Source organism: Rattus norvegicus, chromosome 1 (assembly GCF_021556685.1).
Source record: "Rattus norvegicus strain SHRSP/BbbUtx chromosome 1, alternate assembly SHRSP_T2T, whole genome shotgun sequence".
Taxonomy (NCBI): Eukaryota; Metazoa; Chordata; class Mammalia; order Rodentia; family Muridae; genus Rattus; species Rattus norvegicus.
The window spans coordinates 50357501-50377285 of NC_141534.1; the positions used below are offsets into that span (position 1 = coordinate 50357501).

At 44.5% G+C, this 19785-nt stretch overlaps 1 protein-coding gene and 1 pseudogene across 1 annotated transcript in view; one reads left to right on the forward strand and one right to left on the reverse strand.

Annotated features, from left to right (window-relative positions):
* The window catches only part of Slc22a2 (solute carrier family 22 member 2), a 42151-nt gene that overhangs the window by 16861 nt on the left and 5505 nt on the right, over positions 1–19785 (reverse strand). Inside the window, 5 exon segments of the mRNA NM_031584.2 lie at positions 657–871; positions 3263–3369; positions 4909–5023; positions 7966–8134; positions 10927–11081. Of these exon segments, the coding sequence (NP_113772.1) occupies positions 657–871; positions 3263–3369; positions 4909–5023; positions 7966–8134; positions 10927–11081 (761 nt within the window).
* On the forward strand, positions 16034–16579 carry LOC103690972 (protein LSM12 homolog pseudogene; annotated as a pseudogene).

Below are 19785 nucleotides of genomic sequence, written 5' to 3' on the forward strand. Positions count from 1 at the left end.
AAGCAAAACGAAGAAAGTACAGATTTCCCAGAGCTGCCCCATTGGCATGCATGTAGCCTCCTCCATTACCAATATTCTTCCCAGAGTAGACATCTATACCACCTGATGCATCTGCATTGATAAAGCATGGTCACCCAGAGTCCATCGCTGACCCAAGGAGCTACTCTAAGTAGCCCTGGACACATGCACACAAAGGGTTTTCTTGTCCTAAAAGTCTTCTCCTGCCCTTCTCCCTCCACTCCTGAACATTCCTGATCTTTACATTGTCTCCATAGTTCTACCTCTAAGAGAATTATAATGTTACACCTTAGCTTTAATAATAGCATCGTAATAGTATGATGCCAGTTTCCAAAGAGTCCTCTCCATAGAGGTTGTCCCAGAGAACCAGTAAGCTGTGGGCATATTTGCAAGTGATTGCTTGTCTATGATGGACTCACAGGAAGCTCTGTGTGGCTAAAAGGATTGTTTTATAGCCCTTTGTCCCTTTTCTCAAACAAACATTTCATAAGGAAAGACACAAGATAGTTGCTTATAGTATGGGATCTTCCTTATTTACAGCACAGGATTACACAGAGGTCAAGGGAGTTGCTAGAATGTTCTAGTGAGGCTTTGTACTTGGCCTGCTCTCCTCAAAGCCACCCCTTTTCTGAACTTACCATCAGGGATAAAAACAGAGGCTAGACAGGCTGCTCCTGCCACCATATTTGACACAGCCCAGGGATAGCGGCGACCAACCCGGTCGATGGTGAGGATGATGATGAAGGCGGCTGGAAACTCCACCAGGGCGGAGTAGAAGAAATCCAGGTAGATGTTGTCCCCTGCAAGGCCCATGTGCATGATGAGGCCCTGGTAGAGAACAGAGCTCGTGAACCTGAGCAAAGAGAAGAGTCAAAGTCAGGCCAAGCACACAGTGCTGCCAGGGGAGCCTTGGGGAAGAGGAGAGCCGGGTGGCAGCGACCTTTGCCTGTGACCTCTCCTCTGTCTTCCCATCTGTGGCATTGCTTTTGTGTCCACTGTTTTACTGTGGCTGGAGGGACCTGAGAAGTATGAGCCTGCAAACAGTTGGGGAACTTCCTATTCATTGGCCCAGTGAGAAGTCCTGACGGGGTGACTTAGTGGGATGATGACGGCCAGTGGTTTCTGGTTGTCAAGCATTTCTCTCTTTGAGATATAGATATATGTATGTGTGTGTATAATGTATGTACTGTATAGGTATACGTATAGGTAATGTGTATGTATATGAAAATATAGAATTTATTTAATATAATGTTATTTACATATTATGTGTGTATATGTATGTGTATATGTATATGATGCGTATGTGTATGTGTATGTGAGTATATACACATATATATTTAATATAATGTTATTTATATATTATGTGTGTATATGTATGTGTATATGTTATGATGCATATGTGTATGTGTGTGTATACACACACACATATATATTTAATATAATGTTCTTTATATAGTATGTGTGTATGTGTGTGGTATCTGTACAATCGTTCCTGTGTATGTAAAGGTGTATGTGTATGTCACAAGTTGATGTCCTGCCTTTCCCTCTATTTCTCTCTGCCTTGCCTTTTGAGACAGGGTTGCTCACTGAACCTGGAGCCCCCTGATTGCCTAGACTGTATGTCCATCAAGCCCCCGGGATCCTCCTGGCTCACGTCCCCAGCACTCGGATCACAGGCACATGCCTTCTAATCCAGCTTTTTATGTGGGCTGGGTGTCCCAACTCAGGTCCTTCTGCTTGCATGGCAAATGCTTTACCAAGCAGCCTCCGAGCCTCTCTGTGGCCCTCTAAAGCAGTTCCGATGAAAAGACATGACTATTTCATTCAAACTTCAGGAACCTGAAAACCCGGCATGTGTGGATTCTCTTCACAATGCTTTCTTCTCTGACCGGTTGTACCTGGCCTTCGGACAATGTTTCTAATTTTGTTAACTTTAATGGAAAATCCGAGACTAACAGGCAAGGGGAAGGAGACGGTGGCCAAAGGTCAACACTTTCCTTGCCTCTGCAGGACTGTGAAAAATGTGGCTTTTGCCAGTGAGACAGTGAGGTCTTTTTCTGCAGCCAAGATGAGGGGCAGTGCTCACTGTGGGGGAAATAGCCTCCTCAGAATGTCCTCGCACTGACACCAGGGCCTGTGCCTGTGCCCTCTCAGCCAGCCCTGAGAAGCTGGGCCCTGCAGTGTAGAGTCACAGCTGTCTAATTCATACGTTTCTGGGTGGGTTGTTGTTTGTTTTCTCTTCCAAGTAAAAGAAGTGGGAAAGGCCTTTCTTCACTAGCGCTAAGTATCTGTGGAGAGCTATACTCTGGATCAAATAATCTATGCTAATACTTCTCAATTTGGATTATGTATTAGAACCACTTGGGGAGTTAAAAAAAAACCAATCAACAAACAAAAAAAAAAAAAAAAACCCTACTGGTAGCTGGGTCACAGGCCAGGGTTCCTTAAATATTTTTATACTCCCAACTGATTTTCGCCGAAGATATTTTTATGAGCCTCTTGTTATATAGGCTATAAGATAGGCATATAAATCTAACACTTGCTGATAATTATGAAGAAATTTAAAACAATTCTTTGGCTTATACATAATATTACCATTTATTAAGATGAAATCAAATTTGTGTGTTAATGGTACAGATATGCATGCTTATTTTAAAAACTATTTATTTTAGGTTTGTATGTATAGATGTTTTACATGCATGTACGTGCCCATGGGGGCCAGAGATGGTGACCAATCTTTTAAAACTGGAGTTACAGACAATGTGAACCGTAATGAGGGTGGTGGGAACTGAACCCAGGTCCCTCTTTAAGAGCCACAGGTAACCGTAACCACTGAGCCATCTCTACAGCCCCATATTTATCTTATGTAAATAATTAGATATTACTTGACGAGGCAAGACAAAGTTCACCTTCAATATTTTTCAGAACTGACTGATACTTCCGTAATTCTCAATTCAGAGAATGTCACTTCGTATAAACACAGAGTTAGAAAACAGCAGAATTATGTCAAGGACCACTTCATAAATTGTTGGAAATTCTGCCCCAATCCCAAGCCAAGATTCACATTTGTCTGAAGAAAATGTTATCAGGAGAAACTGCTGTCCATGAGCTACAGGCCAACACCCTCTGGAAGTGCTATTTTGAGGGTAATAATCTAAGGGTGTACTCTTTCCTCTCTTTTACGAGAGTGACTGTAATTGTACGAATGCAGAAGAATTTAAGCTAAAACAAAGGATTTCCTTACCAATTGTACATCAAGATCAACGTGTGTTTCCTTATCTGAGGGGTTCTGACCAAGTCCAGGATTGAAGGTTTCAATTTCTTGCCAGCGTCCTCATCTGGTGTCAGGTTCTAAGAGAAGAGCAAGAAGGGTGTTTTCTGTTAGAAGGGGTCTCTAGGTCCGAAAGAGAAGAGTAGCGGCACTTACCTACTGAGTATGCATCATGGGCTCAGTCCTGTGTTGGCCCCAGAGCCTATGGTCTTGGTAGTCGTTACCCTAGAAGTTAGGGTCTCTATCTCACTCCACTGTACAGAAGAGGGCCTGGGACATAGATATGTCGCTCATGGCATGTGATGAATAAGGTACACTGGGGTACTATGGAGCCCCAGATCTGTGGTCCAGAGGGACCAATCTGGACCCCTCTATAGGGGAAGCAGGAAGTAGGAAGGAAGCTCAGGTTTGAGACTGTGACATTGGGACAGCGAGAGCTTCACTTGGAGCTCAGTAGGAATAAAGCGCCACGAGGTTGAGGAGAAGGCTCAGCAGTTGAAGCACTTGTCATACAAGCATGAGGGCTAGAGTTCAGATCCTTAGAATCAATCTAAATGCTGGGTGGCTGTGGTCAGCAGCCTGTGATTCCCAGAGCAAGTCAGCTAGCAAGACGAGCCTCATCAGTGAGCTCTGTGTTTGATTGAGAGACCTTGCCTTAATGAATAAGGTGGAAGAGTGATCTAAGATGATTACTGACATCAACCTAAAGTCTAACACACACACACACACACACACACACACACACACACACACAAATTACGGTCTCTGGGTCTTTCAAATCAAGTCACATAAATCTTACAATTAACCCACTAACCTATGCTATAGTCTCACTCAGAAATGATTTACTTATACCTAGACAGAATTTTCTTTTTAATGTTTTCTTTCGAAGCATCATTTCTGCTTGGGGTAGCCTTGAACTCACTATGTAGCCAAGGATAATGTCAACTGCTGAGCCTCCGGAGTTCAGGAGTTATTGGCATGCACACCCAAAGGTTTTGTGTAGCCCTGGGAATTGAACCCAGGGCTTCATGCACGCTGGGCAAGTACCATATCCACTGAGTTACACCCCAACCCTGAACACGATTTTCTGTTAAAATCCATTTCTCCTTTCTATCCCATCAGATAGACAGGTTTGATTTCAGAGTGCTGAGATCTACTAATGGCAAAATCTGAAACACAGATCAAATGGCTAGATCCAAAATAATCTATCAAATTATTTGTGTTCAGAACTCTCCTTCATGGATCTAGACCCTATCTCGGGGAAACAGGGCATGTAGGAAGCAGAACAGCATCTTGGGTAGGAGGCAGAGCAGACAGTAAAACCTTGAGCTTCACAAGATAGAAACGGCTCCTTCTCTGACTTGGTTTTTTTTTTTTTTTTTTTTTTTAAATCTGGTTTGAGTCCGATGTTTGACATCTGTTTATTCTCTCAGGGATTATGAATCTTGTGAATGAAATATTCTACTCTATATTATTATCTATCTATTATTCCTATAATGCAGCCAAGATGCAAGGAGGTGGGTTCCATGCCTCTCTGCTGGGATCACTGGCACATGTGGCATGATTTCCTACCCTCCCTTCTTAGCATCCCCCACTTGACGCCCAAGGCCTCAACTCACCTGAAGAGAGACCGGCACCGACTTTCCATTTTTCTTAGCAATATGTTTAATTATCTTCATGGCTTTTACGATTTTGTTCTGGGAGATCAGCCATCTTGGAGATTCCGGTATGCACCTAGGGTGTAAGATCAGGGAGGGCTACCTTGCTGCCTGTCCACTGCCAATGCACAGTGGGAGCACTTTGCACGGGGAGGGGGAGGTTCAGTTGGATTTACCCAAGCAGGCCAAGGATATTGTGCAGGGCATGTGGGGGCTCTGTCTTCTCTTAAGTGCTGACTTGTAGTCAGCACAAGTCCAGGAAGCCTTCAGGCCTCTTCCTCTGAGACTCCTAACCTGAACAGGAGCACATGAGCTGCTAAGCAGGGAGTAGCTAGACATGGAGCTTGTGTCATCACAAGGAGGGATGGGGAGGGGTGGGGAGGACCAGGGAGGGGTGAGGAGGGGTGTAGAGGGATGAAGAGGGGTGTGGAGGAGTAAGAAGGGGTATGGAAGGGTGTGGCGGGGTGAGGAAGAGCAGGGAGGGGTGGGGAGGGGTGAGAGGTGGATGTAGAAGGATGAAGAGGGGTGTGGAGGGGCAAGGAAGGGTGAAAGGTATGAAGGTTTAGGGAGGGTTGGGAAGGGATGAAGAGGAGTGGGGATGGGTGAGGAGGGGTGGGAAAGAGTGGGGAGGGTTGGGCCCGAGAACTAAGGTCAAGGAATAGAGGAGGGAGTTGCAAATCATCTTGGAAGGAAACAAGCATGTATATGCTATATACACACATATATCATGCATTAAATATTATGACACAGCTGATATATGGTTATATGGCTATATATTATAGATAATATATGACATGTTATATAGTATGACTTGTGAATTTTTTTATATATTTCATGCTGAAAATAATGAGGTGAGCTTCTGTGGTGAGGTGGTAGGCAGTATGCAGAAACTGGACTGAAAGTTTTGAGCTTGATCTAGCAGGCTTAAAAAAGGCCCTGCAAGTCCTAGGGTATTTTGCTAAGCAAGCATTCTGGGTCCTGACATAGCAGGCTCAAGCAGCCCTGACAAGTCCCCAAGGACCTGTGTCCTGAAGCCATCAGAGCAGTCAAGGTCAGGGTGAAGGGAGGTGTGGGTGGGGGAGGAGGGGCAGCCAGCTACATTGGAAGCTAGAAAGGCTAGGCTCACTGGGTTAAAGGCATAAGGGCTGGGAGTCTTGGTGGCTCACTGCCCTGGGAAAAGTAGAGCCTAGAGGGACCTGGGCTGGATCTTTCTGTAGGAGGGCCACTTGAGAGAGGAATGTGGTAACTGCTCTGTTAAGAGGGGTCAAGACCCAGAGTGTGGCCTGTTCAGCAGCCAACCACTGGGATGCTGTAGGGTCACTTTTTCTAGCTGCCCATGAATAGTTCTAATGGCCTCCCCACTGTTGCCAGATCTTGGGAGGCGGAGGGGACAAAGAAGTGGGGACTTGGGAGAAGGTAGAACTTTGGACAGCTTACAGGTGGGATATACAGGTGGTCTAGGCTTTCCTGGGAACACCAGGGGAAGAAACTCTGGCTCAATCCAAGCCGAGATGTGGCACTTGGGGCTTACTCAACAGATTGCTAGATGCACACATCAGGGTTTTCTGTGTTTATGTGAAGTTTGGCAATCACTTGGGCCATACTGTGGGAGTACCTTGGACAGGAAGCTACCACAGATCCTGGTATGACGTGACCTACAGAGATGCAGCCATGGGTTTACTGATGTTGGAGAGATCCCACCAGGGCTGAACCGATGGAAGTTTCAGGAGAGATGAAGATTTATCAGAACTGCTGTGAACCCCCCCCCACTCCTACATCTGCCCCTGAAGCCCCCCTTTTCCTACAGTGTTGCCAGTTTGTTCCTTTTGTTTCAGCTTTTTTGGTCTCAGATTGGCGATTCATTTCCTTCCTTTAGTTTTGCATGCGTGTGCCTGTGCAGGTCTATGTGTGTTTGGTTGTGTGTGTGTGTGTGTGTGTGTGTGTGTGTGTGTGTGTGTGTGGTGTGCCTGTGTGTAGAGACCTCAGGCTGGTGCTGGGAGATCATTCATTGCTCTCCACCTTGCTCAATGGGGTAGAATACCAGAATCTTTCAACTGAACCCAGAACTTGCCAATCAGACTAGTCCAGCAAGCTTCAGGAATCCCCTGGCTCTGCCCTTCAACCTCTGAAATCACAGGCGGGCCCCCACCTGTCTGGCATTTACATAGGTGCTGGGGATCTGAACTCTGGTCTTTGCATTTGTGTGGAAAGCACTTATCCATCTCTCCAACATCGGTTATTTCCTGAGTTCTGGTTCTCGGCCCTTCATCTTCTAACTGTTCACTTGCACTTACTGGTCTTTTGTTCTATATGCGACCAAGATACAATTTACTTGAATTTCAGATCCTTAAATCTCATGGGTCCTAGATAATCTGTACATGACCTTCTTTTGGCATGTTTGACAGATCCGATGCTCAACTCATACCCTAGAAAGAGCCCTCCAAACCACCATATTCTGATGAATGACTCCTCACCAACTTGCTGGTCTGCACGTGTTTCCCTGGGTGGGAATGATCAATATGTTTTAGTAGTCTGGGTAACTTGGATTTATCAGTATGGGTTATCTGGATTGCCATGTTGGCCTTTTTTGGGATAATTGCTGTTAGTGATTGATTAAGGATGTCTGCCTTGGTCATGCCTATGGGAAAGTAGTGATGGAGTCATTTCCGGTTCTGCCTGGCCATCTTAGAGTTTTGTAAAGGAGTAACTAGATAACAACAAAGGGAAACGTTGTTGACTTTTTAAGAAGGGTGTGCCATCCAAATCAGACCCTGGCTGCTGGGAGCAAAACATCAAATAAATAACAGGAAATAAAAGAAACAGGTCACAAAAGTCTTGTGCCCCAATCTAAAGGACATTGGGTTTCCAGCAGGGGACTGTGTGGTTTTTATGGCTTCCTGTGACACAGGCCAGGGGAACACCGCCTTGACATTTACAAGCAGGGTGTTTGTGGGGAAGGAAGACTTGGACGGAATAGATTATTCTGATGAGTCTTCGTTTTGTTCCCAGCAGACTTACCAGAAATAGAGCAGGAAGCAGAAGTTGGGCAGAGTCACAGCAAATTGTAGCCATCTCCAGTTGGGAATCACATAGGCCACTCCAGCCAGGATCAGGAGGCCAACGGTGAAGGCGATTTGATAGCAAATCCCCACCATTCTGCGATAGCCCAGCCCAACAAATTCTGTAACTACAGAAAAGATTCCATGTGGTCAGCATGGGCCAGAGCTGCCTCCCAACCAACCTTAAGGCAGCCACCTTCAAAATACAGACTTAATTTTCTATACAGCCCTCCAATGTAAAATGTGTGTGTGTGTGTGTGTGTGTGTGTGTGTGTGTGTGTGTATGGTGTTTGTGTGGTATGTATGTGTTGTGTGTGTATGTGTGTATGGGTGTGTCTGTGTTGTGTGTATGTGTGTGAGTTGTGTGTATATGGGTGTGTATGGTGTTTGTATGGTATGTATGTGTTGTGTGTGTGTATGGGTGTGTGTGTGCTGTGTGTATGTGAGTTGTGCGTGTATGTGTGTGTGTGGTGGTAGTGGGCATTTTGTTGCAGTTCTTGCTACTGTACTAATTATAAACTCGCCTCAACTGAACCGTGTTAACAAAATGAACGAATCTTTTTCGACTTTTACAATACTTGGCACAAAGCTAGGTATGACACGACATGCCTATAATCCCAGTAATCGGGAGGCAGAGAGGTAGAGGCAGGAGGATTCTTGTAAGTTCAAGGCCATTCTGAATTACATACATGTCTTTGTGCCAAAAAAAAAAAAACCAAAATAAAAATAGCAACAACAACAACAACAACAAAAGAATGTCAGGGGCTGAGAGATGGTTCAGTGGTTAAGAGCGCTTGATGTTTTTACAGAGGACCTGGTTTGGTTCCCAGCACCTCTGTCAGGTAACAGCCACCTTTCACTCCAGTCTCAGGATCTGACCCCCTCCACAGGTACCTGCTCATGTGCGGCATATACACATATACATGCAAACATAAGATACAGTAGCATAAAATGATATTTTTTAAACTTCACGTACAACTCACACACATACACGCACAGCTCACACACACATAACACACACACACACACACACACACACACACATTTTACATTGGAGAGCAGTATAGAAAATCCTAAATTAAGCCTGTATGTTTTTTAAACTTCATGTAATCGTATTTCACACACATTTCATACAGAAACCAGGCAGTGCTAACTCAAAGCCTGAACTAACGCATTAAGAACTGAATTTGGGCCACGGATGCTTCAAATGTAAATGGATGTCTACATTCAAGCTGCTTTTACTTCCTTGTTAATTCTGCTTACTCGGGCAGTGGACTTAGAATCTCAGCGGTGGGGGCAGGAATCGGCTACAACTAGCTTGTAAAATATTCATTTAAAGAATTTCAAACTCCTTGCAGATGAGTTGTTAAACACACGTCTCTTGGAAACCTTTATGGTGGGAGTAGTGAGGGCTTAAGAAGTGGAAACCATACATGTCGGAACTTATAGGTTTTGAGAAGCAAGTTACCAGCCAGAGTTGCCCATGGAGAAATAATCAGCTTTATTCGCTGCCTCAGGCCTGCATCATGGCAGACATGGGGGTCTGTAGGCAGGGAGCTGGGAGAGAAGTGGTCTTCATATGAAAGACACTGAAATTAGAATTTCACATATCCCACAAGCCTTAGTCCTTGCTTTAGATGTCTTGCGATCCTGTTAAGGATTTTAATGGTTTCTAACTGAGCAGACATGCATGCTCAACCTATTTCTTTTTTTTTTTTTTGGTTCTTTTCTTTTTTTCGGAGCTGGGGACCGAACCCAGGGCCTTGCGCTTCCTAGGCAAGCGCCTCACCACTGAGCTAAATCCCCAACCCCTCAACCTATTTCTATAAGTTATTGAAAACCATATTTCAAAATGGCCAATTTGATTAAATAAAATGGTGTTCAACAAATGTGTGTCTATCTTCCAAAGTGGCCGGGGTCCTGGCTAGGGCTTGGGAGATGTGGGTTTGGAGTGGGGAGGAGTCACAAGGTAGGTATCAAGAATGTGATGGGCGGTGAGAGGGTGAGATTAATGACAAAGTGTACATCGGAATAATGGATTTCTAGACATTGTGTTCTAGAAACCAAATTATTGGTCGAATAGCTTCATGCATTAAGTTCTTCATTCACCAACCACTTATTATTTCTGGAGGGAATAATGTTCTCTTTCTGCCCTGAAATTCCCCCAGATTCATGTTGCCAGGTAAAATTGTATATTAACTAGGTGGGGATTTTCCTCAAGTGCTAGAGAGCTGCTGTGCTGTAGAATTAAGCCCGCTTTTGTACCTCAAGGGCCTTAACTGTAACTCTGGCTACTACCGAGATAATTATCGCCCAGATTCTATAGCTCACTCTTTACTTTTCTTAGTCCAGGACCCTAACTCATAGAATGGGGCTGTCCACAGTTAAGACAGGTCTTCCTAGGTCTGTTACCCTAATGAAGAAGCCCCCAACGGCATGCCAAAGCCTGTCTCCTAGCCGGTTCTAGATCTTGTTGAATAACCAAAGGTTCACGGCCTCGCTGTGTCCTTGGCTTCCCTGTGTGTAAGTCTAAGTGATCTATTAGAATGGTGGAGTGCGGGTGAGAATTACTCACCTCCCACACACCTCTTACCTTAGAGTCTTCTGTCTGAATAGGTTTGGTAGGCTAGACTTTCTCTCCATATAATACCCTGGGGCTCAGAAAACAAATATTCTAAACAATTCTTTTGTTGGGAGAGGTCGTTTTTGGGACAGAGTTTCTCTATGTAGCCCTGGCTGTCCTGAAACTAAGAGATCTACTTGTCTTTGCCTCTCCAGAGCTGGGATTAAAGGCTTGTGTCACCAACGCCTGGTAAGAAATTCTTTAGGTACAGAATAAAAGTCAGCACCGTCTTCCTGCTCAGGTTCCACCTGATTAAAAGTCCCCATGTGCACCCAACAACACCTCAAACCTTCTTACTCAGGATGTAGCCAATTAACCAGCCTGCTTTGCTGACCAGTCCCTGGAGAAAGCGAAACACCAACATCCAGGCATAGTTGGGAGAAATCGCCATGAGAGCCCCAGAGATAGCATTGATGAGGATGGTGACCAAGAGGCAGAACTTCCGGCCAAACCTGCGGAGAAGAACCAGGACAGTTGGTATATTAGTTGTTTCTTCTAGCTCTGTGGACTGGTAAAAGCAGCTTATGGATGGAGGAAAGGCTTTATTTTGGCTGATGATTCTAGGGGAGGGGCCGTCAACGTGAGGAGTTTGAGGCAGCTGGAAGCAGAGTGGTGGATGCTGGAGCTCAACTCACATGCTCCTTCTAGGCCAGCCAGGAGTTCAGCTCACAGAACGATGATGTCTACAGTCAAGGTGGATCTGCCATCTAGTCTATGTATCCCTCACAGGCTCTCCCACACTGTTGTCTTAATAGGTGATTCTATATCCCAAGAAGTGGACGATACCATCCATCACAGTTGGATTCATGAAAAGTTGGTGAAGACTCACAGACATTATAAAGATGTGATCAAAATCCAAGGCCAGGCCTCAGTTCTAGAGGTATGGATTCATACCTCCTCCCAGCACACACACACACACACACACACACACACACCCCACATACGTACTCATCACACCCCCCACACACACATCTCACATACGCATACACGTACACACATACACACTCACCTACCTCACATATATATATACACACATACACATTCACCACACACACACACACACTTCTCACATACATATACACACTCATGCATACCAAATACACACTCACCACACACACACCTCATATACATATACCATTCACACCACATACATACTCACCACACACACACATACCTCACATACATATGCACACACATACATACCATATACACACTCACCACATATACATACATATCTCACATACATATACACACACGTACACACCACATACACACTCACCCCCCACACACACACTAGTGCTCTAGGATTCTCAATTAGTTCTTTGTCTGTCTGTGTGTCTATTTGTGTGTATGTGTATATGTGTATGCACATGTGTGTGTGCATGTGCGCATGTGGAAACCAGTGTTGGAATCCAAGAATACATAACCATGCTTGGTTTAATTTTTTGATTTACATATTTTATGTGTATGAGTGTTTTACCTGCATATGTGTCTGGAAACCACATACATGCGGGATGTCCACAGAAGCCCAAAAAGGCATTGGATCCTCTAGAACTTGAGTTGTGAGCAATCACATTGGTGCTGGCTATTGAACCCTGGTCCTCCTCCAGAGCAAAAATAGCTCCTAACTGCTGATTCACCTTTCCACATCTCCACATCACTGCTTTTTAAACATGTGCTCTGGGATAGAGCTCAGAGCCTCGGGCTTACATGACACTTTATCTCTGGAGCTATTGCTCCAGCCCCTGAAATAGATCTTAAGAGAGTAACTTATAATGAGTGAGCCTGGCTGCCAAATGGCATTCTGGATCTATCTTGTCATGTGATTTTTGTCTCCTACCCAGGATCCTTCTCCATCCTGTTACCTGTCGTGAGTGCCTCAGCAGAGCTGTGCTGATGCCACCATCATCCTCTTGGGCATCCAGACCTGTAAGCTAACACCACTTCCCTTACAAAGTCACTCAGCCTGAAGGACTACATCATAGCAACAGAAAGTAGTTGGAATTTAGCCAAAGTACCCAACAAAGGGAAGACAGACACAGAGACCATATCCAGCACCCAGTTAAGGGATGGGGCCACCTACCCACCTCAAAAATATTAATCTAGAATTCCTCCTGTTAAAAGGAAATGCAGGGACAAAGAGTGGAGCAGAAACAGAAGGAAAAGCTATCCAGAGACTGCCCAACCTGGGGATCCATCCCATCTGCAGGACTCCAAACCCAGACGCTATTGCTGCTGCCAAGAAATGCTTGAAGACAGGAGCCCAGTGTAGCTGTCCCCTGAGAGACTCTGCCAGAGTCAGACCAGGACAGATGTGAATGTACACAGCCGAACATCGGACTGAGCACAGGAACCCCAATGGGGAAGTTAGGGCAAGGACTGTAGGAGCTGAAGGGGTTTGCAACCTCATAGGAAGAACAACAATATCAACCATCCAGATCCCCCAATACTCCCAAGGACTAAATTACCAACCAAAAGAGTACACAGGGGATAGCCATGGCTCTAGTTGGATATGTAGCAGAGGATGGCCTTATCTGGCATCACTGGGAGGGGAGTCCCTTGGTCCTGTGGAGGCTTGATGACCCAAGATAGGGGAATGCTTGGCCGCTGAGGTAGCAGTGAGTGGACGGGTCGGGGAACACCCTCATAGAGGTAGGGAATAGGAGGCTTGTGGAGGGGAAATTGGGAAGGAGGATAACATTTGATATGTAAATAAATAAAATAACCAATAAAAAAGAAAAAGAAAGGAAGTAGCTGGCTCTCAGAGTGGACTTGGGGCTCGTCACTTCCCAGCACGTCCTCCTGCTGAGTCTAATTCACTGTTAGTGAATGTTGTTTAGTAGTTCCTAGATGACAGTGTTACATCTAATATACATACAAGGTGACTGAAGTCAGTCTTTATCAGCACAGGTGCACAGTCTCATGGTAAATCAGGATTCAGTAGCTGCGTTTCCTATGATTGGCTAGGGGCTTCAGGAAGAAGTTCAGATCTTAACTAACCATCTGAAAATGATCCACGGCATGATTAATAATTATCCTAGGCTGTTAATGTTTCAGTCTGAAATGTTAAGTTTAAGTTTTCTCTTTAGTCAGGTTGTCTCAGTGGTCAACTACTGACTTGAAAGTCGTTTACAATGTGTCCCTTCCAAAGTCTCCATCAATGGCTTCCACTGTGTCACGTAACCCTGCAGTGTTCAGTGCCAAGCTTGCCAAAAGGGCGCTTCACTTTCTCTAGTGTTCCTGTTTCCACCAGAGAGGCTTCTCTAACCTTCTGATACTGTGACGCAGCACTGCCACCTACAAACTTTACGCCCAAGATCTAATCGTGAGCACCCGAGTTTGAATGTCTAGCATCTATACAAAAAGCCAAGTGTGGTGGCATTGCTGGGCAGGGCACACATGTGATCCCCAGGAATTATTGGCCAGCCAGTCCAGTTGAAACAACAAGTTCGGGGTTCAGTGAGAGACCCTGTCTTAAAAATAAGTCAATAAATGAAGATGCTCCATTGATCTCTGGCCTACACACACACACACACACAGAGAGACACACAGAAACACATACACACAGAGACACACAGACACAGACACAGACACAAACATAGACACACATACAGACACACATATATACACAGACACACAGACACACAGACACACATACAGACACACACACAGACACAGACAGAGACACACAGACATACATACAGACACACACACAGAGACACACAGACATACATACAGACACACACACAGACACACATCACAGACACACAGACACAGACAGACACACAGACACACATACAGACACACACATAGACACAGACACACAGACACACATATACACACACACAGACACACAAACACAGACACATACATACACACACAGACACACAAACACAGACACACATATACATACATACAGACAGACACACATACAGACACAGAGATACATACACAGGCACACGCAGACACACACACACGTGTGTGTGTACATGCAGGACCACTCCCACACAGGAATGCATGCATGCACACTTGCACAAATGAACACATAAAAATCTCAATGTTTTTGGTAAGTTTGTGGTTCTGGGCTCTAGCTACCCTTGACTACATGTGGTATATGAGCCATGGGCTGAGCATACCGACAACACTCTTCTTAGAATTTACAATCTGTAAACATTTACCCAAGTGGTAATTTCTCGCACCTAGTGGATTTAGGTACCCAGTAAAGCCAAGGCGCTATTGCTGTAGAGGGTCAAAACCCTTTGGCTGGAAGAGGGAAATACATTATTGGAGACTCCAAGCAGGGAAAGTAAGTCCATGTTGTAGAGAGACTGCATCTGTTCCAATGAAAGAGACAGCGCTTTTCATTTTTCTAAGAAATGTTGGATATCTGAGTTAGTAGCTTGAAATAGCCCCCCTCCTCTACTGCCACACACACCCCAGAGTAATTTGAATTATTCAATGAAAAACAGACAGAACCAGACGCAGTAGCTGGGCACCAGTTTGGAGTGTCCTTTAGCTGCTTACTACTCAGTATAGGAATCAGGACCTCCTGCATTAGGAGGAGGGGTGAACAGCATCACTTGGGAGCTGGGTAAAGACGCAGAGCCTCAGGCTCACCCGGATGGATCCTAGTCTGACTTATAACAAAGTCTGGACTGACTCTTATGTTCAATAATACCTGAGAAGTACTTCAATTCTATCCTGCTTCAGTTTCCTTCTCTGCTACTAGTAGTAATAAAATCTACTTTTACAAGGCTGTTATGTTCCTAAATGAGATCAAATGAGGGTGCCTAGTCAAACAACTCCTCTGTGTGGCTGGTGGAAAGTTTGTTTCTTATGATTCTGAACATTTGGTTACAACTAAATCTAGCCCACAGATGGTGTCTTGGGCTGCTTCCACTGGGGCAGCAGACCGAGACTCCAGGAATAAGAATTGCAAATCAGTTGTTAAACACAGCCATTGTTAAAGATCAAGAGATATACACTGACAATTTAAATAAGTTACATTAAAACAAGAGAAAAACAGGTGTAAAATACATGTTACTTGGGGCTTATTAGGCCTGATCATCTGAGCCTCTGAGGTTATCTGCTCTCACCCTGTTTCTGTGGAGGAAATGCTGCTTCTAGACACCTCTGATGGACATGTTCTCTCTAGAAAGTTTGTCGTTAAATGCCTGTAAGCACGCCACTAAATACAACACTCATTATTCTTTATTAGAGCTCAATGCTTAGAACGGATGAAAAATTGCTTTCCTGGGTGTCAGGTGACACTCCAAAACCTCCTTCAGAATTTGTGAGTAAAGAAATAAATCAGACATTTTAGGAAACAACTAATCTCAAAATCTACATCACAAAGTGACTCTAGAAAAGTTGACTTCTGGTCGGCTGCAGCTGCTCCCCCAAGATGGCGGCTACTCTGGGCGAGTACTTCACATTGGGAACCAGGTATGGTGCTGGCGATGCCAGGAGCAGCAGCTGCAGGGCGAGGTGGTAGCCTTCGACTATCATCCAAAATGCTGGCTCTAAAATGTCCCTCTTCCAGTGGAAAGCCTAACCATGCAGACATCTTGCTTATAAACTTACAGTATGTTTCAGAAGTGGAAATAATTAAAACGATGGAACAGAAACCCCTCCTCTCCTAGTCTCACTCAATGTTAGTAAGCTTGCCAGCAAAACTGAGCCAGGCCTATGCAATGAGCGCAGGTGTCTCCCTGGAGGGCCAGCAGCTCTTCCGGACCATTCACAAGACCGTTAAAGACTGTAAATGGCAAGAATAAAACATTGTTGTAACTACACTCCCATATCAAGTGGGGAAAATTGTAAAGGCAAAGAGGGGAGTGTACTGAGTCATGTTCACAAAATAATGAAAAGCATTTTAGAGACGCGGAAAGCCGAAAGGCAGAGTTCACAAGCCCAACAACCATAAAGGGAGGCTGCCCTGCCATCCTGAGTCCAAAAATGCGGAGGACCCTTCCAGCATCCAGCCACAGAGATGGCGGTGGTGGCTTCAGCGGAGGAAGGCCAGGGGAGGGAAGGGATCCTGTATTTCTTGATGACTCTTATTAGGGTCAGTGTTTCAAACAGAACAAACAAAAACCCCCTAGACTTGAACACCCACCCAACCAACCAACAAAAAAAAAAAAAAAAAAAAACAAAAAACAAAAACAAACAAACAAAAAACCCCCAAAAACCAAGAGAATAATTTAAACGTTGAATCATTACTTGGCTAGCAGACCGGCCCACCATGTCCGTTCACAGCCCTCTGGAGCAGTCATCTTGTTAGTTTTATTTTTTGCAAACTCCTTTTCACTCTGCCCTTCACCTGTGCCTTTACTTCCCTAGTCTGTTGTTTCTGCCACTCTGATTTTGTAAGTGTCTTCCCAATGACTGAAAGAAACTTGTATCTTTTCTTCCAAAACAAAAGTAACAGTGGACTGTGACTCTGAAGTTCACATCACAGCAGAAGACAAAGGTCTCACTTGGAATTTTTCATTTTTTTCTTTAACTTTTTTTCTTTCTTTGCACAAACTTGAATTAGTTTTATTTTTCTTAAATACATACATAAATATATATACATATATATGGAAATATATAACTATAAATATATATGGAAATATATAACTATAAATATATAACTATAAATATGTGGAAATATATAACTATAAATATATAACTATAAATATGTGGAAATATATAACTATACACATATATGGAAATATATATTAAAATGTTCTCTAAGTATTTTCTGCTTCTTGCAGGCCTTTCTTTACTAGATCATGGCCACTTTTCCCACCTCATCTCCCTGAAAACAAAAATGTGTTGTCCTTTCTACCATCCAGAGCCCAACGATTAACTTGACTTAGTTCCCAGAGAGGATCTCCTGCAGCCCTGCAGAGCCAGTGTGCAATGGGATTTGGCCTTGAGGGTTCTGATGGCTTTCCGGTCTTTAACTGTATGTACCTGTCTCACATTCAGTCCCAACCTCAGGGCTCCCCCTGCCTTTGTCTCCATGGTACTAGACGAACTCTCCACTGAGGAGTCAGTCGCCTCTCCCCCTGTGCCTCTGAAGGAAGAACTTGCTTGTATGGTACATCTCAGCTCCTCCTCCTGTGGGCTGATTTTTCTCTTCTAGGAAACCTGGACTCCATCTACTCCAGTCTTTCTTAAGTCGATGTCCAGGGCCTTTAGCCCAGGAACAAGCTTGAAAAACCTCTAGTTTCTCTTCTGCCATCCTCCTGCTCTTCTGCCCCTCCTACCCCCGAAATCTTAGAAGCTAATGACAGTTTGTATGTGCTCAGTCAATGGGCAGAAAACCTGGAAAGAATTTCTGGACTCTAGCCCACCAGTTTGTCTGGTTTGACTAACCTGCTGAGAGCTGAAACTGGCACTTGTTGCTCCTGCACCTCCAAGGTAGTCTCAGGGGCAAAGTGCCACCACCTGAATATAGGCACTGAGTGGGACATGGGTTACACTCATGTGACTGGCTAGAGTAGGGAGTAGGGTGGTGCTAATTTCTTTTCTTTTCTTTCTTTCTTTCTTTCTTTTTTGGCCACAATCTCTTTTTCCTTCTTTTTTTTCAATTAAATAAATGGATCAAAATTAAATAATTAAAGCCCTACCTTCCACCATTCATGTCTCAGGTTTGTGCATACTTTAGCACCCCAAGTGAGGGGTCAGAAATGTAGAAGATGATGTGTTTACTGAGCTCGGCCTTTGTCATTAGATCGCCTGCTTTTCTTTTTACACACTCTTCTTACCCCTGAGAACTCATCCAGAGGTGCCGGTAAGGTGTGCTGGTAAGGTGTGTTATAAGGAGCAGCTGGGGCCCGAGTGATTGGAGCACAAGTCTGCTGACCTCAGTTTGAATCCTGGGATGAACATATGGGAGGAGATCCAATTCCACAAAGTTGTCTTTTGGCCTCCACATACAGACTGTAGTCTGTATGATCATGAACACACACAAGTTCTAAAAGGGGAGGGATCCAGGGTCTCTAGGGGTGTGTGTGTGTGTGTGTGTGTGTGTGTGTGTGTGTGTGTGTGTGTGTGTGTGAGAGAGAGAGAGAGAGAGAGAGAGAGAGAGAGAGAGAGAGAGAGAGAGATTGAGATTTGTAGGGCTCCATTCCCTGGAAGGATTTAAAGAGCAGCTGAAAAGAGAACTTGTGCACTCACTTGCTATTGGCCAGATTCAAAGAGCAACCTTTGATTTAATTCACACAGAAATGTAGACCTTAGGGAAGAGACATGTCAGATCCAGAGACCCCAAGAAACAGAGTTAGAGGCAGGAAAGCAGTTGGACGTGGTTGTGTGAACCTGTGATTTCATCGCTCATGTGGCTGAGAAAAAAGGATCGAGAGTTCAAGGCAATTCAAATTGTATCTATAGTGAGTTGCAGGTTAGCCTGGGCTATAAAGGGAGTCCTGTCTCAAAATAGAAAACCGATCCAAAAAAGGAGTAGAGTGACTAGACCATTGGGTACCTGTATCTTGGTCTTGTTTTCTTTGGCCTGTAGGTCTGTGCCTCAAAGAAGTGCTGACTGGATTGGTGTTCTTTACTTTCTAGGAAGAGGAGAGAATGTTAAGCTATCCCAGAGGTGGCAGTGGTGGTGAGGGAGGCACAGGACAAAGATTTAGAAGCATGCAGTTAGAATCAAGTCCATATTGCTTTGTTCCGTTCTTTGCAATGGGAGATACATATTGCCTACCCAAGACTTTCCCCAGCTCTGAACATGGAAACCACCCATCTAGAATTGGCGTAAATGCCTAGATGTTCTTGATATAAATACTGTGAACAGGGCTTGGGCTTAGGATGTCTACCCTGACTGATGGAAGCGAATTCGATGTTTGCTAGGTACTCGGCTTCCATTGGGAAGCGGGTATGGTAATGTATCACTAACCCAGCATTTGATAGGCTGAGGCATGATCATGAGTTCAAGGCCAGCCTAGGATACATGAGACCCTACTGTAAAAAAGGGGGGTGATGGTAAAATAAGTAAAACCCAACTATTTTTTATTTAAAAAAAAAGAAAGAAAAGTTGACTTCCTGCAAGACAATTTAGTCTTCCTTTCTTCCTCCTTTCCTCCTTCCCTTCCACCCCCTTCCTTCTCTTTCTCCCTCCCTCCTTTCTTTCTTCCTCCCTTCCTCTTTCCTTTTTCTTAA